This window comes from Capra hircus, chromosome 15, assembly GCF_001704415.2.
Source record: "Capra hircus breed San Clemente chromosome 15, ASM170441v1, whole genome shotgun sequence".
In the NCBI taxonomy this organism is placed as follows: domain Eukaryota; kingdom Metazoa; phylum Chordata; class Mammalia; order Artiodactyla; family Bovidae; genus Capra; species Capra hircus.
This window is the reverse complement of record NC_030822.1, coordinates 17,700,318-17,719,037: the sequence shown is the minus strand read 5'-3', so window position 1 is coordinate 17,719,037 and position 18,720 is coordinate 17,700,318. Positions and strand designations below refer to the sequence as shown.

Below are 18,720 nucleotides of genomic sequence, written 5' to 3'. Positions count from 1 at the left end.
TATTTATTTATACAAGGACTCCAAGTGAATGGATTCATTTGGTGACCTTATGAGAAAATAAACATCGTGCCCATTTGATAGGGGAAGTTTTCATCTGGGAAAACTGAAGGTCAGAGACGTTAAAGCATGACCTCTGCTCCTGAGATATTTGTAATCTGGCTGGGGAAGACAAACATATAAAATGAATTTACATGTATATATGTGCTTTAATGGGGCTTTCCAGGTGGCGCTAGCGGTAAAGAACCCGCCTGCCAACGCAGGAGACATTAGAGACACGGGTTCGATCCCTGCATCAGGAAGATCCCCCGGAGAAGGGAATGGCAATCCACTCCAGTATTCTTACCTGGAAAATCCCATGGACAGAGGAGCCTGGCGGGCTACAATCCATAGGGCTGGACACATCTGAAGCTACTTTGCACACATGCTTGCATATGCTTTTATGTGTGATACATCTGAAGAGAAGCTGTAAGGCATATATGTAAGAGAAGAATCACTGCATGTACTTAGACGTGTCTCACAGATTGGATCCAACCAAAAAGGGTTACATTTAAGATCAAAAAAGGATTAAGATGGCTTTGTGTTTTTGTTTGCATTTTGTGTCAGATCTTAGTGTGGGAAAGCACCTTAGAGGCCATCTAATGACTTTATCTAGTTTAATCCCCTAAATTTACAGTTGAGGAAACCAAGACCGAGAAAGCTGAAGTGACTTGCAGCTATTAGTAGAGAAACTGGTCTTCTAACATCTAAACTTCTAGTTCCCTTATACTGGATATCTTCTCTTTGAAAAGCTAAATAATTCCATTTGAGGTGGGTGCCCCAGCTACTGATTTTCTGGGCCAAGGACCCCAGGCTTGAGATTACAGACGCAGAGAGGGAAGCCCCCTCTCAGACGCAAAGGATAATGATTAGGCAGTGGGGTTAGCAGAAACTCTTCCATGAAGCCAGCTTTGTCCTTAGCCAAGCAACACATTTTGGCTCCGTGTGGGCTCACTCTGACTTTCCCAATCTGCCCTTCACAGGCCAGTGCAGCAGTGACCTGTTCCAGTCCACGCACAATGTCATTGTCAAAACTGAACAAACCGGTGAGTCGTGGTAGATGAAGGGAGCCAACTTGGGAAGCAAAGGCCTGGGGAACACAAGTTGGGAGGGAGTGTGAGGGAGAGTGTGGGAGCAGGATGGAGCCGGTGTTTGGGCAGGAAATCCAGGGATTCCTCTTCCCTGACTGTCTCCAATGGGCCACCCACCCTGCCAGGAATCTCATTCTTTGTCCTTGGGACCATGCCTGCCAACTGTTTCTGACTTCTAGACTGGTGGTGAGCCTAATTCCTCCCACATGTCTCTGCTTCCCGTGGTTGGTCAGGGGCGCATCCAGGCTCTGATCCAAGAGCCCAGAAAAATGCAGAGTCTAAGCGCGCATCCTCCTCATTGCAGAGAGTCAGGGGGTTGGACTTAGCCGAGTCAGGAGAAGCAAGAGCAGAGAAGAGGAAGTGTCAGTGTCTCCTCTCCCCCTTCTCCCTTGGAGGGAGTGTGTTTCATTAAGAGGAGGAGGCACCGGCCTGGGTGTCGTAGATTCTATGACAGACAACAACAGATATACGAGGTGACCCAACGAGGAGAGAAGATGTTACCCCAAGAGACTGGGCTTGGGGAGAGACTGGGGACCTTGGAGTTTCTGTAAGGATATCCAAAGCAGCTGTGGAACCAACTCCTGCCTTAAGAGCACTTTCAGACAAAAGCTGCTGTTCTGAGCCCCGAGTGGAGTCTGCAGTCCCAGAGCCATTACATTCAATTTGTACTCCTCCTTCTGCCCAATCATCCCTCCTTTCTCTGTCCTGAACTCTCTCTCCTGGGGACTTTCTGTCTCCCCACCTCCCCCCACCAGGGGATCTTCAGAGAACAGTAACTGCCTCCAGAAGTTGTGCCCCAGAGCCTGGTATCAATCAGAGTTTCCTGGCATACTGCCCTTTTATGACCTCTTAGTCTAGGGAGAACTCTGCAAGTTGCCCCAAGTCCGCAGGAACTGCTCCCACCCCAGGGTCTCTCCCCATGCCCACATCAGCGAGAATGCGGGCCACATGGGCCAACCACAGAGTCTGCCACAGGCCTCCCTGAGGCTTGCGTGCCAGTCACCAAGGACAAAATTTGACCTGGGGTGATTTGTGAGTCACTAGGGGCAGAAACTGGCCCCATGCAGGTATTTACTCTTGTATAAGGGGGCTGGTCTACCATTATTAAAGAAAAAACAATAGCTGCTAAGCATGTTAATTAGGTTTTCCAGCCCTGCCCTTCCTGCCTCCCCCACTCCAGAGACCAGGGCTTGAGTTACTCAGATGGTTTGTACTTTATGGGCCCGACTGCCTTAGAGGCAGGAATAGAACTCGGCCAAGAGGGTGGTACACCCTCACCTCTAACCCCCACTATTGGCCAGACAGATAGCCCCAGTGGAAGAGCCAGAAGGTGACACTAGAGAGGTCCCAAGTACTTGACAATTCCTCCTCGACCATCCAGACATTGTCGTGGTGCCAGTTCAGGAAAGCTGAGCTGAAGGGTGGGGAAGAAGGTGCACCCTGGGAGGAGGGGAGAGGAGGCTCATGCAGGGGCCAACACCCCCAAGCCTCTTTTGGTTCAGTTTGTTTTCAGAGACAACAACAGGTGTACGAAGCAACCCAATGAGGAGAGAGGGTGTAACCCCAAGAGATTGGGCTTGGGGTGCCTAAGCATGTAGCTATTAGTTCAAATACCAGCTAAATCCCTGTGTCGTAAACAAGAGGACTTAGCCAGTGAGTCAGATTTTATACCGTTTATGCTATAAAAACAAAATGAAACTCGGCCAGTGGCTTACCACCCCAGCCCTGAAATTCAGATGCTGGGCAGGAGGGAGCTGAGGGCATCTCTATCTGTGAGGAGGGGCATGCAGGTAGTTCCTGGCGGGGATGAGGTGACAGCTCCTGCCAGATCGCTTAGCTCTTGTCCAGCCAGGAAAAAAAGAGATCTTCTGTTGGAGATCAGCCAGATGTGGGGGGTGGGGGGGTGTAGGAGTTGGGCTGCTTTGGGGGTAGGTGGAGGGGAGTTTCCTTTGAGTCTGAAATCTAAAGAGTCAAGAGATGTGCTTACCCAGCACTCTGAAAAAAGAAAGAACTTCTTTTCCAAGATGAAGCAACGAAGCCCTAGTCTTTTTTTTTTTTTTAAACTTTTTATTTGGTATTGGGACAGAACCAATGAACAATGTGATAGTTTCAGGTGGACAGCGAAGGGACTCGGCCACGCATACACGTGTCCCTTCTCTCCCAGACCCCATTCCCATCCAGGCTGCAATGCAACACTGAGCAGAGTCCCATGTGCTATACAATAAGTCCTTGTTACCTATCCATTTTAAATACAGCAATGTGTGCATGACCATCCCAAACTCTCTTAACGATCCCATCTACTCCTGGCAGCCATAAGTTCATTTTCTAAGTTTCTAAGAGTCTCTTTCTGTTTTGTAAGTTCACTTCAGATTCCACATATAAGGGATGTCATACGATATTTCTGCTTCTCTCTCTGACTTACTTCACTCCGTGTGACACTCTCTAGGACCATCTGTGTTGCTGCGAGTGGCACTGTTTCATTCTTTTTAATGGCTGAGTAATATTCCATTGTATATATGTACTGCGTCTTCTTTATCCATTCGAATGAGGTTCTACTCTTAAAAGCTGTTTATTTGATTCAGATACAATCTCCTCTTCTTCTCTTCAGTTTTATTTTGAAAATTTTATGTCCACCCCTTAAGACTATTGGAGATGTCCTGGAGGGAGGGAGCTGTCACCTAGCTTAAGAAGAGTTTCACTCTGGATTTTAGCAATAAAGATTCTATGATAAGACTGAGCAGACTTTTTACGAAAGAAACGTAATTAATTCTCCCAGGAAGATATTACTAGGAAAAGATGCTCGTTCATCATGAAATTTTTTTGTCCTTACCATTTTTTAAACTAGGATAAAAGTATTCTGGTGACAGTGCAATAGAATGGATGACGATGCCAGGCCCCTGAACTCCCCCACTCCCAAGTTCAGATGACACATCCCCAGGAAAGCGCTGGGCTAGGATAGGATCCCACCGCTGCAACTGCTCTCACGCCCCTCAAAATGCAACAGGCATAGAACACCTGGATGAGGCTGCAACAAAGTCCATCTCCCCCAGGGCGCTGGAAGAAAAACTGGGCTAGCATTATTGTAAATCCACACGTGACTGATGTAGAATCTGATCTCTTCTCTCTGAAAACCACCTTCTTGTCCCACACCTTTTTGATAATGAACAATGAGTAAGAAAAGGCAAACTCCCCACCTGGGGAAGGTGACTGCTGACATTTCCATTTTCTGTCCTTTGTAGACCCTTCCATCATGAACACCTGGAAAGAAGAAAACTATTTATACGACACCAACTATGGTAGCACAGTAGGTAACTAACTCCCCAACACTTAAGACCCCCGTTACATTCTGATTCTGTTTTTCTAAAAGCCAAAACTTTATGTTGTAAGGAGGGGGATCTTAATGTCCCTTACATTTTCACTGCCACAGATTTGCTGGACAGCAAAACTTTCTGCCGGGCCCAGATCTCCATGACAACCACTGGTCACCTTCCCATTGGTAAGTTGTCCTGACACCCAAGGCTGAGTGTACCATATACAACTGCTTATTGAGAATTAATGAGAATTACCAATGTTCTACATTTCCAGCTTTGCCGGAGTCCTTCAAGGACTTCCCCGGTGGCTCAGACAGTAAAGCGTCTGCCTACAGTGTGGGAGACCTGGGTTCAATCCCTGGGTCAGGAAGATCTCCTGGAGAAGGAAATGGCAACCCACTCCAGTACTCTTGCCTGGAAAATCCTATGGACAGAGGAGCCTGGTAGGCTACAGTTCATGGGGTCACAAAGAGTTGGACACGACTGAGTGACTTCATTTTCACTTTCGCTTTTCCAATGAAGGTCTGGGAAAAGTTTATAAAAGAACTGCTTTTGAGTCCATATTTATCTATGGAAAATGATCAGCAAAGATGCCTCTAGAAAAAGTGTTTTCCTCCTGTAAATCCAAATCACTCTCTTGTGACAAGAAAAACTCTCTTTTCAATAAAAACTTGCTTTTGTGAAATTATCTGATAAAATTATTAATAAGTGGGTATATTAGGGGAGAAGGCTCTATTTAATTTTCAACAAGCTGTCTTTGGCTTTAGAAAAAGAATGTCTCACAATGGAATCCAGAAGTCAGTGGACTTGGGAAGATGGTCTCTGGGTTGAAGGTGCAGCTGCTAAAAACTTCTAGAACCTTGGGAATCATGGGTCAGTCTTAAAGTCTGCACTTGAAGGCTCATCAGGACTCTCTAATTAGTCAGACCACCTGCACATTATGAGTTATGTTCATATTAGTTGTGTTCAAGATTGGATTCGTCTGGAGGCTATCTATCCATGACTCAGTCAAAGTCAAACTGAGTGAGAGCGTTGGTCTGTTGGGAGTCTGGGAGAGGGGCTTTCAGATTATTCCTCTTCATCCACTTACAAATAGGTCCATTGGCAGGAATGAATGCACAAGGAAGGTGAAGAGATGGTTTCATGCCAACTCTTGATCTCATTGGGAACTTGTGGCTCTGTCTGGCTCTGTAAAATAGAGCTTAGACCTATTACAAGTGACTCTGTCTTTTCCTGGAACTTAATTTGGGGCAGCTTCAGAACTGGGATTTTAAAAGTGTGTTTGTGAAAGGCAAGAGTCAAACAACAACCCCTTCTCTCTTTCTCTCTCTCTCTCTCTCTCTCTTTTTTTTTTTTTTGGCTTTTGTTGAGTGTGTTTTTGAGAACTGAAAAAACGAAAGCTTTCGGTTTGAGGTTTTGTTCAGTTCAAGCCTCTTGAATGAGACAGGGCTGGGAGCCAGGGTAAATGCTTCTGGAATCGAGGTGAAGAGTGAAGGCCAATTCATTTTTTGATTTCCCCCTCCGGAGCCCCGGTGGCCCATCCCAGAGTGTGTCACTCTAAATGTTTGCTGAAATTAGGGAACTAGAGCAAACTCTGAAACGTTCTGCGGTCGGTTTGCCATTCTGGGGGAACTGAGCCAGTCAGGGTAAAATTTTGTTGCCACTCAGTTAAGACTAAGGTTTTCAGAGCTGAAGAGACCACCCTCGTCACCCTCTGACTTCCTGCCACACTTCCTAAGGTATTGCATCCCACGTCCCGAGTCTTTGGCTTAGGGCAGAAGATTGCAACTAAGAATGAAGTTGAACCAACCACTTCCCGAGCCTCAGGGGTGGTTAGATCTCAAGGCACCTGGGAAATCAAAAGCAGTCATCACAGCTCTGGCTGCCCTCACGCCAGGCGCCCCTGCTCTCTTTTGCATCCTGGCTTCCCTGCTAGAATCTCAGAATCAATAGGGACCAATGTCTGTTTTCATGTTTGTGGGCATCCCTGGTGGCTCGGGGATAAAGAATTCACCTGCAGTGCAGGAGGTGGAGGAGACATGAGTTCGGTCCCTGGGTAGGGAAGATCCCATGGAGGTAATGGGGAACTCACTGCCTTCTGAGTTCCCTTACTCAACTTTTGAATAGTCCTTCTTAAAATGAGCTTTATAAATCTACTCTCCTTCACACCCCTTGATTCTTTTTTTTTTTTAATTTTTTAAAGTTGATATGTTGTATTTTCATTTTTATTCAGTTCAAGAAATTTCCTTTCTTTTTTTCTGGTATTGAGCATGTGGGGATCTTACTTCCTTGACCAGGGATTGAACCCACGTCCCCTGCAGCGGAAGCACAGTCATAACCACTGAACCGCCAGGGAAGTCCCTTCATTGATTCTTAATCTTTTTATCCTGGATTCCTATCCTGAAATTGTAACACAGGCTGAAAAAAGAGATAAGCCATTCAGGAGCTCTATCAGAATGATCACTTAATCAATTCAGTGTCTGGGTTGGTAAATTCTTGGGGGTAACAAGCCCTCCAGGTAGAATAGTTAATTATAGCCTTGTAAGGATCAGTCCCTTTCAGAATAGTTTAGTCTCTACTGAATGGGACCAGGACCCCCGAATCTCCACCCCTCACCCTGCCGCAACCCCCCAGCCCTGCCCCAAAGACCTGTTATTCGTCTGAGTTTTCAGATTTCCAGCTCCCATGAAATGGAGGGCAGTTAGGTATCTTTATGTGTTTTAATGCAGGTTACAAGCCACACTGAGGCGAGGCCGCACATAAACTGATGCCCTCACTGATAAACACAGGTGGGGAAGCGGGCCGTGTTTTGATTTCTCTGTCATCTGCTCATTTCATAAAATGGCTGCCGCCAGTGTTCCTGATCTGCCCGATAATCCTCAAGCTAATCATGCCAACGCAGGCTTGATGTGTTTATTCACCGACTCGCTGAGCCTAGAGCGAGGGTGGCATGGTCTATTATAACACTGAAATTTGTATATCCCGTAAAGAAATGGCTCACAGCTGAATCATATGCAAATACTTCTAATCTTTGCTTCTTGCGAAGCAGCTTAGCTGAAGTCATGCTCTGGAGCTCTTCATAAACTTGTGCCTTGGTGCTGCCCCGGTCCGGACTGGACCTTGGCCTGAGGTGTCTGGAAGCAGAGCAGGAGAAAACCAAGCTGGACAACTTCCTCAGAGCAAGCTATTAGTTTATAAGGATGAGTCACCTAACCACACGGCTAACTTCAAAGGTTCTGACTTTTATTTGAGGGCCAGGGGAAGAGCCAGGGGGAGAGGCCATCATATTAAGGTGAAGTTTCAGATCAAAAGATTTTAGTGCTGAGGCAGGTGGGTGATTCTACAGCTTGCCCCCCATGCACTGGGGACTAGAAGAAGAGGCTGGAAGAAATTCGAGTGTTTTTTTTTTGCCTGTGGCTGCATATTCTTCCATACGATGATGGTCACATTTTTATTGAAGGCTTTTTTTTTGGCTGAGGTTCTTCCTTAAGATGGATGGAAGTCTAGCTTGGGTAAATGGTTGATATCTTAAAGAGAACATTTCTTCTTGGTGTAGCTGGTCTGGGGGTTCTTACTCTGGAATCCATGGACAGCTAAATGACCCACAAACTCCTGAAATTGTTACAGAATTTGATGAGTGTACACACACATATGTGCCTTTTTCTGGGGAGAAGGTCCAAGGTTTCCAGTTTATTCGTAAAGATACCTTAATCTCCCAAAGTAATCAATTCTTGCATTACATGTGCTTGCAACCCCTAAGTAAGGATTGAGGCCAATAGGCTGAGAGACACTTACACTTGGTTTTTTCTGACTTCAACCCTGGCTCTGAAATAATGGCCCTGCACCACTCCTGGATGCCATATGAAAATAAGCTTTGCTTGTGGCCTGCTGGGTAAATGCCACTCTTTGTCTGCAGAACAACGTGGCCCTGTCAGCGTGATGCATCACTTGGAAACCGGGGTGGGTGCCAACCTGTCGCAATATTGTCACATCCTGATGGGATGTCGCAACCTCACTGCGAAACCTACAGAGAGAGAGAGAGAGAGAGTGGAGTCTCCCTGCATTTTCTGTGAATTTGTTTTTCCAAGTTTTAGAGAAATCTGAGTCAGGTGCAAACCCTCCTGCTGACATTGTTGTATGGGGAGGAAGTGGGAGGGGTAGTAGAGGGTGGTGGTGCATTTAACCACCAGAAAAAGAGGTTTCTCTTCTAACCAGATCTTATTAAAACTCTTTCACCCATCCCACCATGACTTTCAAGCTGCTGGGAGCTCTGAGTTGTGACAATCTGGGTACTCAGATAGGTGAATGTGTCTATGCACGTTGGGAAATACAGAATCATCAAATTGGAATGACTTCTCCCCACTGACTAGAGTGTTGCAGAACTGAACCTGATTCTTGGCAGGGAAGGCATTTATGAAATCTGTTATGTGGCACAATCTTTGTAAATGGCAAAGAACAGTGGTTATGAGTAAAACCTCTGGATCCTGCTAGTACTTTCCTCATAGGGTTATTGTGTGAATCACATAAGGTGCTTCATGTAAAGTACTGACCACAGTGCCTGGTACATAGTAAGTGCTAAAGAAAAAAGAGTTAGTCTTTACCATTTGCATTAGGATCTAATGATATTCAAACCTTATTGAATAATGGACCACTCTTGACAATCTCGAACGCTTGGATCCTCTTCCTTTGCCAGCAGTGTTGGTCTGATTAAAATGCTCTTGAAAGCCACACATGGGTCAGCAAACTCTAAGTGAGGGAACTCTGATGTAATGCTCACAGAAGAGATGTGATATACTGGCCCAATTTCTGATCAGAATTGGCTACCACTTACGAGTAGCTCTGTATTCAAGTTGGCAGATTTTTGATGGTGGGCTTTTTTTGTGTGTGTGTGAGATCTACCTTAGTTCTCCTGATATTGGACATGCCCACTGATATAAATACACACATACACACAGAGGCACACACACACACAGGCACACACACAGACACACACTGCTTAGTCATTTAGTTTTCTTTTTAACAAGTTTTATTTCGCAAATTTGCCTCTGTCATTTTCTCTTGTTGATAATCTCAAGGGTCACCATCATGAGTCATTTGTTAAACTAATTTGTGTTTCCACAGTCCACTGTGGCCCTCTGTGCTGAGCTCAGGCCAGTCAATGGCACCTTTGTCTGGCTGATTAAAATGTAACTTTGCATGCCAAAAAAAAGGCACTCCTTTGGCTTAAAAGTCATCTTTCTTTGTTTTAAATGTTTACATTTTGGTATTTCACTTAAAAAAGAAAACTGTTTGATGACATAAATCCTTCAATGGCTTCTTATCTCTCACAGAATAAAAACTAAAATCCTCAAAATATCCTTTAAGGCCTTAGTGATCTGAACGTCACTGTTTGCCCTCTGCCCCTTGCTCACAGCCACACTGGCTCCCTTCTATTCTGTGCACATCAACCTCAGGGCCTTTGCACTTACTATTCTCAGGCACAGTGGGTTCTTCCACAAGCTCTCTGTGTGGCTGTCTCCTTCACACCCTCTGGTCCCCTTATCAGTTCTTCTGTAACCACCTTATATTTAATCGCAATTTGTTCCCATTCCCACATGTCTACCCTTTTTTTCTTATCCTGAAATATTTTCTCTGGAGCACTTATCTCTGCTCTGTTTTGGTCATGACCAACTACATGAACAGTGCCAGGCATGTAGTGGGTGTGCAATAAATCCTGGTGAACTGAATGGATGAACGAAGATAACAATTGTAGGAGACAGGGAAATGAAGCAGTTCTCATTTTTTTTTTTTTCTCTTTAGCAGAATCACCTGATATGAAAAAGGAGCAAGACCACCCGACAAAGCCCCACACCAAAAAGCACAGTAAGTTGGCTGGCTTTCGCTGCCTCCCGGCCGTTCGTTCAAGTGGAGGGTTGCTGGAGGCTACCAGTTTTAAGGCAAACATTGCCTCTTCCTGCTGCCTGCATTTCTTCACCTCAGACTGGGTGGGGTGTGGAAAGAGAGGCATCACTTGCGGGCCAAGCAACCCCTCTGCAGTGGTTTCTCAAAGTAGAGTTTCAATGGATATTTCCTCCTCACTCTGTTCTATTTGTTCTAACACTGAGACCTCTGTGAATGGGAACTTCTTACAGGCATGTGGTGGGCTATCTCCCTTTCTCCAGAAGAAAAAAAAAAAAGGGTGGGGTGAGGAGAAATGTGGGAAGAGGTATATTCTTTTTTTTTTTTTTTTCTTTTTTCTTTTGCTGAGTGTTGGCGTCTTTCTTTTGTTGGGTTACTGTTCCAAGAAATATTGTTTATTCTTAAGCGTCAGCAGTGCTTTTGTGGAGCTATATTCCCCCCATAATAAAATCTTATGAAAGTGTATGAAATATCAGAGATGTGGAGTTGGTGGGGAAAAGGGATCAAGGCGGTATAATCTGGAAATTGTAGTGGTTGGACATCTTTGCTATCTGCTACTCCATGTCATCCTGAAGGACTGAAGGAACACAGCCTCACTAACTGGGGCTTGGGGAGGGAGTTGTGTGTCACAAATCCAACGGGGATAGAATTGAATTTGGTTGCTAATGTCATTACAGTTGCTGTTTTATTTTCAGATTGACTCCCTCAACCCCCCTGAGACCCCACTGCAATATATTCTAGGCGTAAGAGTTCTAGAACCCTGTGTATTTGGCTGACACACAATTGTTGGGTTGCAGCTGTCAAATTGGTTGAGCTCCTATTAATAAATAAAAGTGGCTGAGCATTGTTCTCCTGGGAAGTAACAAGTTGAAATGAGTCCCCAGCAATCTGTTAACCATATTTTGAAGATACTCCCACTAGCCTAGGTGATCTAGGACTGATTTTTTAAATTTGTTTTTTTATTGAAATTTATTTACAATGGTGTGTAATTTCTGCTGTACAGCAAGGTGATTCAGTTATACATATACATATATATATGTATACATACATTCTTTTTCATTATTTTATTTATTTTTTACTGGAGGATATTGCTTTATAACATTGTGGTTGTCTCTGCTGTACATCAACAGGAATCAGTCATATCTATATCTCTATATATATATCCCCTCCCTCTGCATCCTTTTTAAAAATATTTTTTCCATTGTGGTTTTTTTATAGGATATCTAATATAGTTCCCTGTGCCATACAGTAGGACCTTGTTGTTTATGCATTTTATCTATAACAGCTTACATCTGCTAACCCCAACCTCCCACTCCATCCATCCCCCAACCCCTTCCCCTTGACAACCACAAATCTGTTCTCTAGGTGAGACCTATTCTTTTGTCTTGGCTTTGCCATTAATTTGCTTGTGTGACTCTGGTCAAGTCAGTTAACTTCTCCATGCTTCAGCTTTCTGATTTGTAAAATTAAAAAATTGTGCTAGTTCATTCTTAAACTCAATACTGGAGATGCTGTGATGTGGTATCATAGGTGGCTAGCAAGGTATTGAGTATTTCTTACTTGATGGAAGATGTTTCAACTCTAGGCTTCCGCGAGCTGTTCTTTGCTGTGACTTAAGCTGTGAATAAACTCTTCTTTTCCACTTGGCCTCAGATCCACGAGGGACCCACTTATGGGAATTCATCCGCGACATCCTGCTAAACCCAGACAAGAATCCAGGGTTAATCAAGTGGGAAGACCGGTCTGAGGGCATCTTCAGGTTCTTGAAATCAGAGGCTGTGGCTCAGCTATGGGGGAAAAAGAAAAACAACAGCAGCATGACCTACGAAAAACTCAGCCGAGCCATGAGGTTAGGAGTTTCATGTCTCCAAATATGATAAGACCACACGACCATTTATTCCCCCAGCCGTCTTAATAAGACCAGGCCCCTTACGCAATGTCTTTTGTTACAGATATTACTACAAAAGAGAAATTCTGGAACGTGTGGATGGACGAAGACTGGTATATAAATTTGGCAAGAATGCACGTGGATGGAGGGAAAATGAAAACTGAAGCTGCTGACACCTTTGAACACAAAGCTAAATACCCCCTCAAATGATAACCAACCATGAAGTTCCCGGACGTAAATATTTCAAAGACTACTTGTTTTCTGATATTTATGTACCACAAGGGGGAAAAAATACATCTACTTCTAACAGGAAGAAGGAACATGACAGTTGATAAAATTATTTTGTTACTTTTGAAGTATGTCCTATATGGGGAACAAACGTACACAGTTTTCTGTGAAATATGACGCTGTGTCTGGTTGTGATTTTTGACTCTATTGTGAAGTTCTTTTCTGCTGCAAGAAGGACAGAGTCTTGTGCTTCTTGTTAAGAGAAAGAAAAATAATCAGAGGGCATTAAATGTTTTTATATGCAAAATGATTTAGGAAAAGGTGACGTGTCCTCCACACGTAAGCATTCACGTGGCCTCCTCAAGTGAGGTGGATGTGGTCGCCAGGATGAACTTCAGGGTCTCAGATTGATGGGATGAACCAGAAGGATGCTTGGGATGTTTACCTTGACCTTCAGGAGTGAGTGAGTGGAGACTGAGGACTTCCGCAGTCCAGGGTGGACTGTAATCACTGCATAATCACAGAAATTTCTTGTTTAAATCAGAGAAGAATAATGGTGCAGGGGGCTTTATACTCATTCAGGAATGATTTACCTGGTGTGAAGTCTATCTTCCCTCCTCCTTTTCGACTCATTGGTAAAAAACTTCAATTGCCACCTCTGCTTACTTTTGGTTGTTTAAGAGAAGGTCTGTCTTTGGTTATTTTTATATTAATTGCTTAAAAAATAAGTGGGAAAAGGAGATGATGAGTTTTCTCTTGTATTCCCATTGTCTGTGGTTTCAAAATGGGCACAATTGACATTTTTGGCTGAATTCTTCTTCGTTGTGTATTATTCTGGCTGTAGTGTGTGTTTTGAGATGTTTAGCATATCTATGACCTCTACCTACTATATGCCAATAGCACTGTGGTCGTCAGAGTTGTCACAACCAAAAATGTCTCTAGACATTGCCAAAAGTCCCCCAGGTTGGGTAGGTGGAGAACCACTGGTTTAGCTAGTGAAGATGAAGATGGTGATTTACTCTCAGAACAACAGCAGCAAAAATCCCTGGCGTGAAGACTTTAAAGTCAACCTATTTTTCATTTTTAAAATGTTGGGACAATGGGTTGAAATTGCTAGAGGGACTTCTTTTCAGAACCCCAGATGACAGCTAGAATCAGATAACTTAAACAAGAGCTAACAATACAACACATTTTCAGTAGAATGACAAAACAGAGAAAAAATGATATTATGGAAGGAAACACAGAGGAGAGAGAGGGAGACAGACAGACAGAGAGAGGTTAGTGCCAGGGAGATACATTCGTAGATATCGCTTCTTATAATCTTTCCTCTTTTGGATAACCTTCCTGTCTCATTTTAACTCATTCCAAAGTGAACTCTGTCTTGCCTAGATTTGGATCTAGAGGAATGTTAAACAAACAAACAAACAAACAAAAAGACTAAAGAAGGGAAGGATGGAAGAGAAAAACAGAAAACTCAGTTCAGGAGCTGTGGTCAGGAAGGAGTTATAGATGTTCCTCAGTATCTGTACTTCGACAATGCTGAGTAGCACCTCTGGAGGTGACCAAGCCAGGCAGAAAGAAAAACAACTCAGTTGTACCTTCAGAAGGTCATTCATCTCACTAAGCTGTGCCCCAAGGTCACTGGCCATCGTGGCTCTCCTTAGAAGGATGACGAGCAGCACAGATCTGAGACCTTCCCGCGAGAAAGACAAACCTTGCTCTCCAAGCAAGGCTATAGAACTGAGGCTTTCCCAGCAGTTGACCATACTTTCCGCAGAAGAGATTAAACTTCCAGATATTTGAATTAATGTAAACACGTGAATGTTTGCGTGTCTGTGTGTAGTTATTAAGAGACATCTGCTAATTTGCTCTCTGCTGTCCTCTGGCTTGGCCTGTTCATCATCTAAGCTGCCTGGATCATTCTCTGAGCTCTCCCTTCTTTAAAACTGTAAGTGTCTTTCTCATGTTCCTCCAAAATTGGTCTTGGCTCTTTCTTCACCCTCTCTGCTGAAGAGCCACCCCTGCTAGGTAGTGAGTCTGGGGTGTACTGCCTGCAACACTGCAGATAATTAGCAGACTGTGTTATCTGTTGAAAGTGACGGTTTCTTGGCACCTCGTTCCTACTTAAATAGGTTGGCGTATTAAGTTCTCAGCATATCTCTCTATTGTCTTGGCTTGAGTTGGATGCATTTTCTATGTGCTATTCGTGACTTGGAGAACTCAAGGTAATTGAGCCATGCCAACTTGGGGTGTGAGCAGAATCTTTCCCACCCCATTGTTGCAAGGGAGAGCAAAATCTCAGCAACAAGCCAGCAGCAGGTGAAGCCCCCTCCTTTTGGCAACTCACAGCTTCTCATTTGAGAAGCTCTCATCTGAGCCAACACCCCTATGATCACTACGCATGGCCTCCTTAAACCCTTCTTACACTAAAGGCTTGGGCTCTTTTTATTTTTGCATGGGAACCTGAGGAAGGAAATGTATTGCTAAGACTTTACTAGATTCAGAGCATCTGGGGCCTCTAGATAATTGACTTGATGAAACGAGCAAAGCTCTGACCCCCAGCGACATGCCTACAACTTCTGGAAGTTGCTTTCTGAGCAGCACAGACCAGGACAGTGAGTTTTCCTTTGAAATGTGCTTGTTCTGTTTCAAACTGTTCTCTCGCTAGACTGTAAGCTCTGTGAGGGCAGGGATGATATCTTAGCAATACTGTTTTTTTTCCAATGCCTACATGAGATAGGTCCTTAGTAAACTATATGATGAGTTAAGAAATAAATGTCTTCTGGAAGACTCCTCAGATTGGGAGCCCATATCCATAATTGTGATGTAAATTGTTTCTTTACTGGACGAAGAGCACAACAGCCAAAACTTCAAGGACTTACTATCTGTCAGATGAACATTTTACTGTGAGGTTCTTTACTTTGCCTTCCTACCTGCGCTGAAATAAAACCAAGACAGGTTATTTGGTTCTGCAAATCAACCTATGTTGTGTGAGAATTCTGTCACCTCACTGGGAACTGTGAGAATTACCTGGTATATGAGAAGCCAGTCATGAACCTTGAACCTGTCTTAAACGATGAAGATTATGAATGTTTATATGATGTAAATTTCTATTTAAGTGTAAAGCAGTTCTAAGTTTTAGTATTTGGGGGTTGGTTTGTATTTTTTTTTTCTTTTTGAAAAATATTGAGGGATCTTTTGATAAGGTTAGTCATGCACATTAGATTTTAGCTTTGCAAGTGTGTTGTTTTTCAAATGTATAAAATATAGGAGAAGTTAAAATAGTAAGAGAAAGAGGCAGTTATATTATTCTTCTATAGTTAAAAAAAAAGTTTGTTGAGTGCCTACCCATGTGCACAGCATGGAACCATCTTTGGGAGGAGTTTATCTAACTGTATGGGGTATAGGAGAAACTCCATAGGAGCCCATGGAATGGCTACTTCCTGTGTGAAAGAAAGTACGTGAGCTGAATTAGCCTCAGCATTGCTTGTCAGGATTCCATTTCTGGAATAAGAGAGAGAACATTGAATAAAAACGTGTTGAGACTGGGTGTGGCAAACCACTGAAATGTGTAAGCCTTCATGAGTTTAGCTTAATTGGGATTTATCTTTCTGTAACTGTCTGCCTAATTCTTGCTTTTCTTCCCATCTGGCTTCTGGGTTGACATTTTTTGGGGAAGCAACCCTACTGCCGCTATTTTTTTTTTAACAATCAGAAACCTTGCCCTTGAAACTGTGTTAAATTCAAACTGAGTATTTCTGTTTTATGAAATAATTATTTTTTTCAAAATACAGGTGTTTTTTTGTTTGTTTGTTTGTTTGATGGGTCCCAGAAAACACTAATAAAAACTACAGAGACCAGCCTGTAACTGTGTGCTTCATGCTTCAACAAGCCATCCAAAACTGGGCTTAGAGGAATGCGCTTAGTCTGTAGCAACACAATGTAGGCAGTTTCTGCATGTGTTTACTCAATAATCATTTACTGAGCATCTACGCCTACATGCCAGGCATTGTCCTAGGCACTGAATTATGGCAGAGAATGAAAGAGACAAAAAAAATCTGCTCTTGTGACATTCATGTTCTGTTGGATGGAAATAGACAAGAAACAAAATATCGACAAACGCAACATGGCATATCAGGTGTGTAGACAAGAGATGCAGAGCAAGGAAGAGTAGAGTATGCTGGAGTATGTAGGGGTGATTGCAAGTTTGGGCAGGGTTAAGAAAGGAACCGTGGAGATAGCTGAGGGGGAGGGGATGGTACCCTATTGGAGGCACCGCAAATGCAAAGTTCCTGAGGTTCTTGACACCTGTTCCTGAGATGTCCAAAGAAAAGGAGGGTAGTCTGTTTGCAAGATAGACTCAGCAATAGTAGGAAATAACGTTAGAGAGCTTGGAGGCTAGGCTGAAGTCTCTAGTTTGAGTGAGATGGGGAGCCAGAGAGGAATGCCGTGCTCCATTGCTGGTTTGAAAGGATCCTTCTAGCTGTTCTGTTAAGAATATATTGCAGGAAAAAAAAAAAAAAAGAATATATTGCAGGAAGCCATTCAATGCTGAGTGTACATTCTTAGTGAAGGATGAACAAAGGGAGGCAGAAAAGACTACTGTTACATCCAGCTTTCCAATACCACACTTAAAAATATTTCCAGGCAGGACATGTGTTCTACCTGTTCATAGAATATTTCTCCTGGGGGCGCAGAGTCTTCAGTCCTTCAGTCACTGTAGTTCATAAGTCACAGTGAAAATAACTTGGGGCAGAACCAGTTGATCCCAGGAACTGGGATGTGTTCTTTGTATACATGATTGCATTTAACCTACATGCAACCTGTTATATATAAATATTATCTCCAATTTTCAAGTGAAGGAAATGACAGTCAGAAAGGTTAAACGACTTTCTTAAGGTCACACAGTTAGTAGTAATTGGTAGAACTGGCATTGTTCACCCAGCTCTTTTTTTCCTAAAGTCCGCATTCTTTTTTTTGGCTGCACCAGGCAACTTGCAGGATCTTAGTTCCCTGACCAGGGACTTAACAGGGGCTGTGGCAGTGAAAACACTGAGTCCTCACCACTGGACCACCAGGGAATTCCCCCAAAGTCCATACTTATAACCCTAACATTTTTCTAGTGCGTCAGAACACTAATGTTTTACACACACACACATACACATACACACACACACACAGTTTCATGATTAAAGACATTGAAGAAATAGTACTGAGTCAAATGATGTATTACAGAGTTATTTATTGTAGGATTTTCCAGAGCCTTTGTGTTATGACGTGCATTGTGAATCTGTAAGAGAGGTAAAAAAGCGTTCCCAATTCTCCAAGCCTATTTGGCAATGGAACTTTTTCATCAAAGAAGACTTCATGAAATCAGCACCCTTTGGAACACTGTTAGGGAAATGATCTTTTGAGATTACCTCTCTGAGCTACAAGAAGCAGTATTTTCATTTTCAGGCCATATTAGTACGCTGATAATATTCAAGCACATTAAACTCAGCCCACTTTATATAAATTCCATTTTTTTCCAAGGAGGAGAAATTCCCTCATTGCCTTAGGAATTATTTGCACTGACATATTTCTCAGTAATCATGAAGAGCTTGCAGAGTGTATCCTCTTTGGGAAACAGAACTCTCCTGAATTTTAACTCTTTAGAAATATCTGTCTGTCCAAAACCATAGGTGCTAGGCACATGTGGTGATTAACATTTAAGTTAATTAAAATTATATAAATGAAAATGTAGCTTGTTAATTGAACTATCATATGTGTAGTCACATATGGTTAAAGGTTTCTCTATTGGATAAACAGATTTATAGAACATTTTTATAATCAAAGAAAGTCCCAATGGACAGCACTGCTCTAGAATCTGACTTGGGAGGATGGAATAAGGGTGGAAAGGGGAAAGGGCAGTAAGCAAAAATAGTCAACAGTGAAATAAGATCCACTAAGCCTTAGAAACCAGAGGTGACCCTGAATTCTAGAGAACAAAAAATTAATAAAGATCCAAAGCAAATATCTCTGTGTTTGCTGGAATGGTGACAGTTATCTACGAGTGCAAACAAGTTCCATGCTGTCAGTGGAGTCTTGGAGTGGGAGGAATTGAGTATGCTTAGCTCCAAATCCCACAAATAGTTCAGTTCAGTTCAGTGCAGTCGCTCAGTTGTGTCCAACTCTTTGCTACCCCATGAACCGCAGCACTCCAGGCCTCCCTGTCCATCACCAAGTCCCGGAGTCCACCCAAACCCACGTCCATCGAGTCAGTGATGCC

General features: G+C 43.3%; 1 protein-coding gene across 5 annotated transcripts in view; it reads left to right on the top strand.

The window, feature by feature from the left end:
- The window catches only part of EHF (ETS homologous factor), a 56,386-nt gene extending 40,071 nt beyond the window's left edge, over positions 1-16,315 (top strand). For 4 of the 5 annotated variants that reach the window (XM_018059254.1, XM_018059251.1, XM_005690086.3 and 1 more), the window contains exons 4-9: positions 1,020-1,082; positions 4,367-4,435; positions 4,555-4,623; positions 10,238-10,300; positions 11,990-12,185; positions 12,289-16,315. In XM_018059254.1, coding sequence (XP_017914743.1) covers positions 1,020-1,082; positions 4,367-4,435; positions 4,555-4,623; positions 10,238-10,300; positions 11,990-12,185; positions 12,289-12,388 — 560 coding nt within the window. In that variant the 3' untranslated portion in view covers positions 12,389-16,315. The remainder of the gene's footprint in view (positions 1-1,019; positions 1,083-4,366; positions 4,436-4,554; positions 4,624-10,237; positions 10,301-11,989; positions 12,186-12,288) is intronic. The other variant, XM_018059252.1, reaches the window with a different exon arrangement.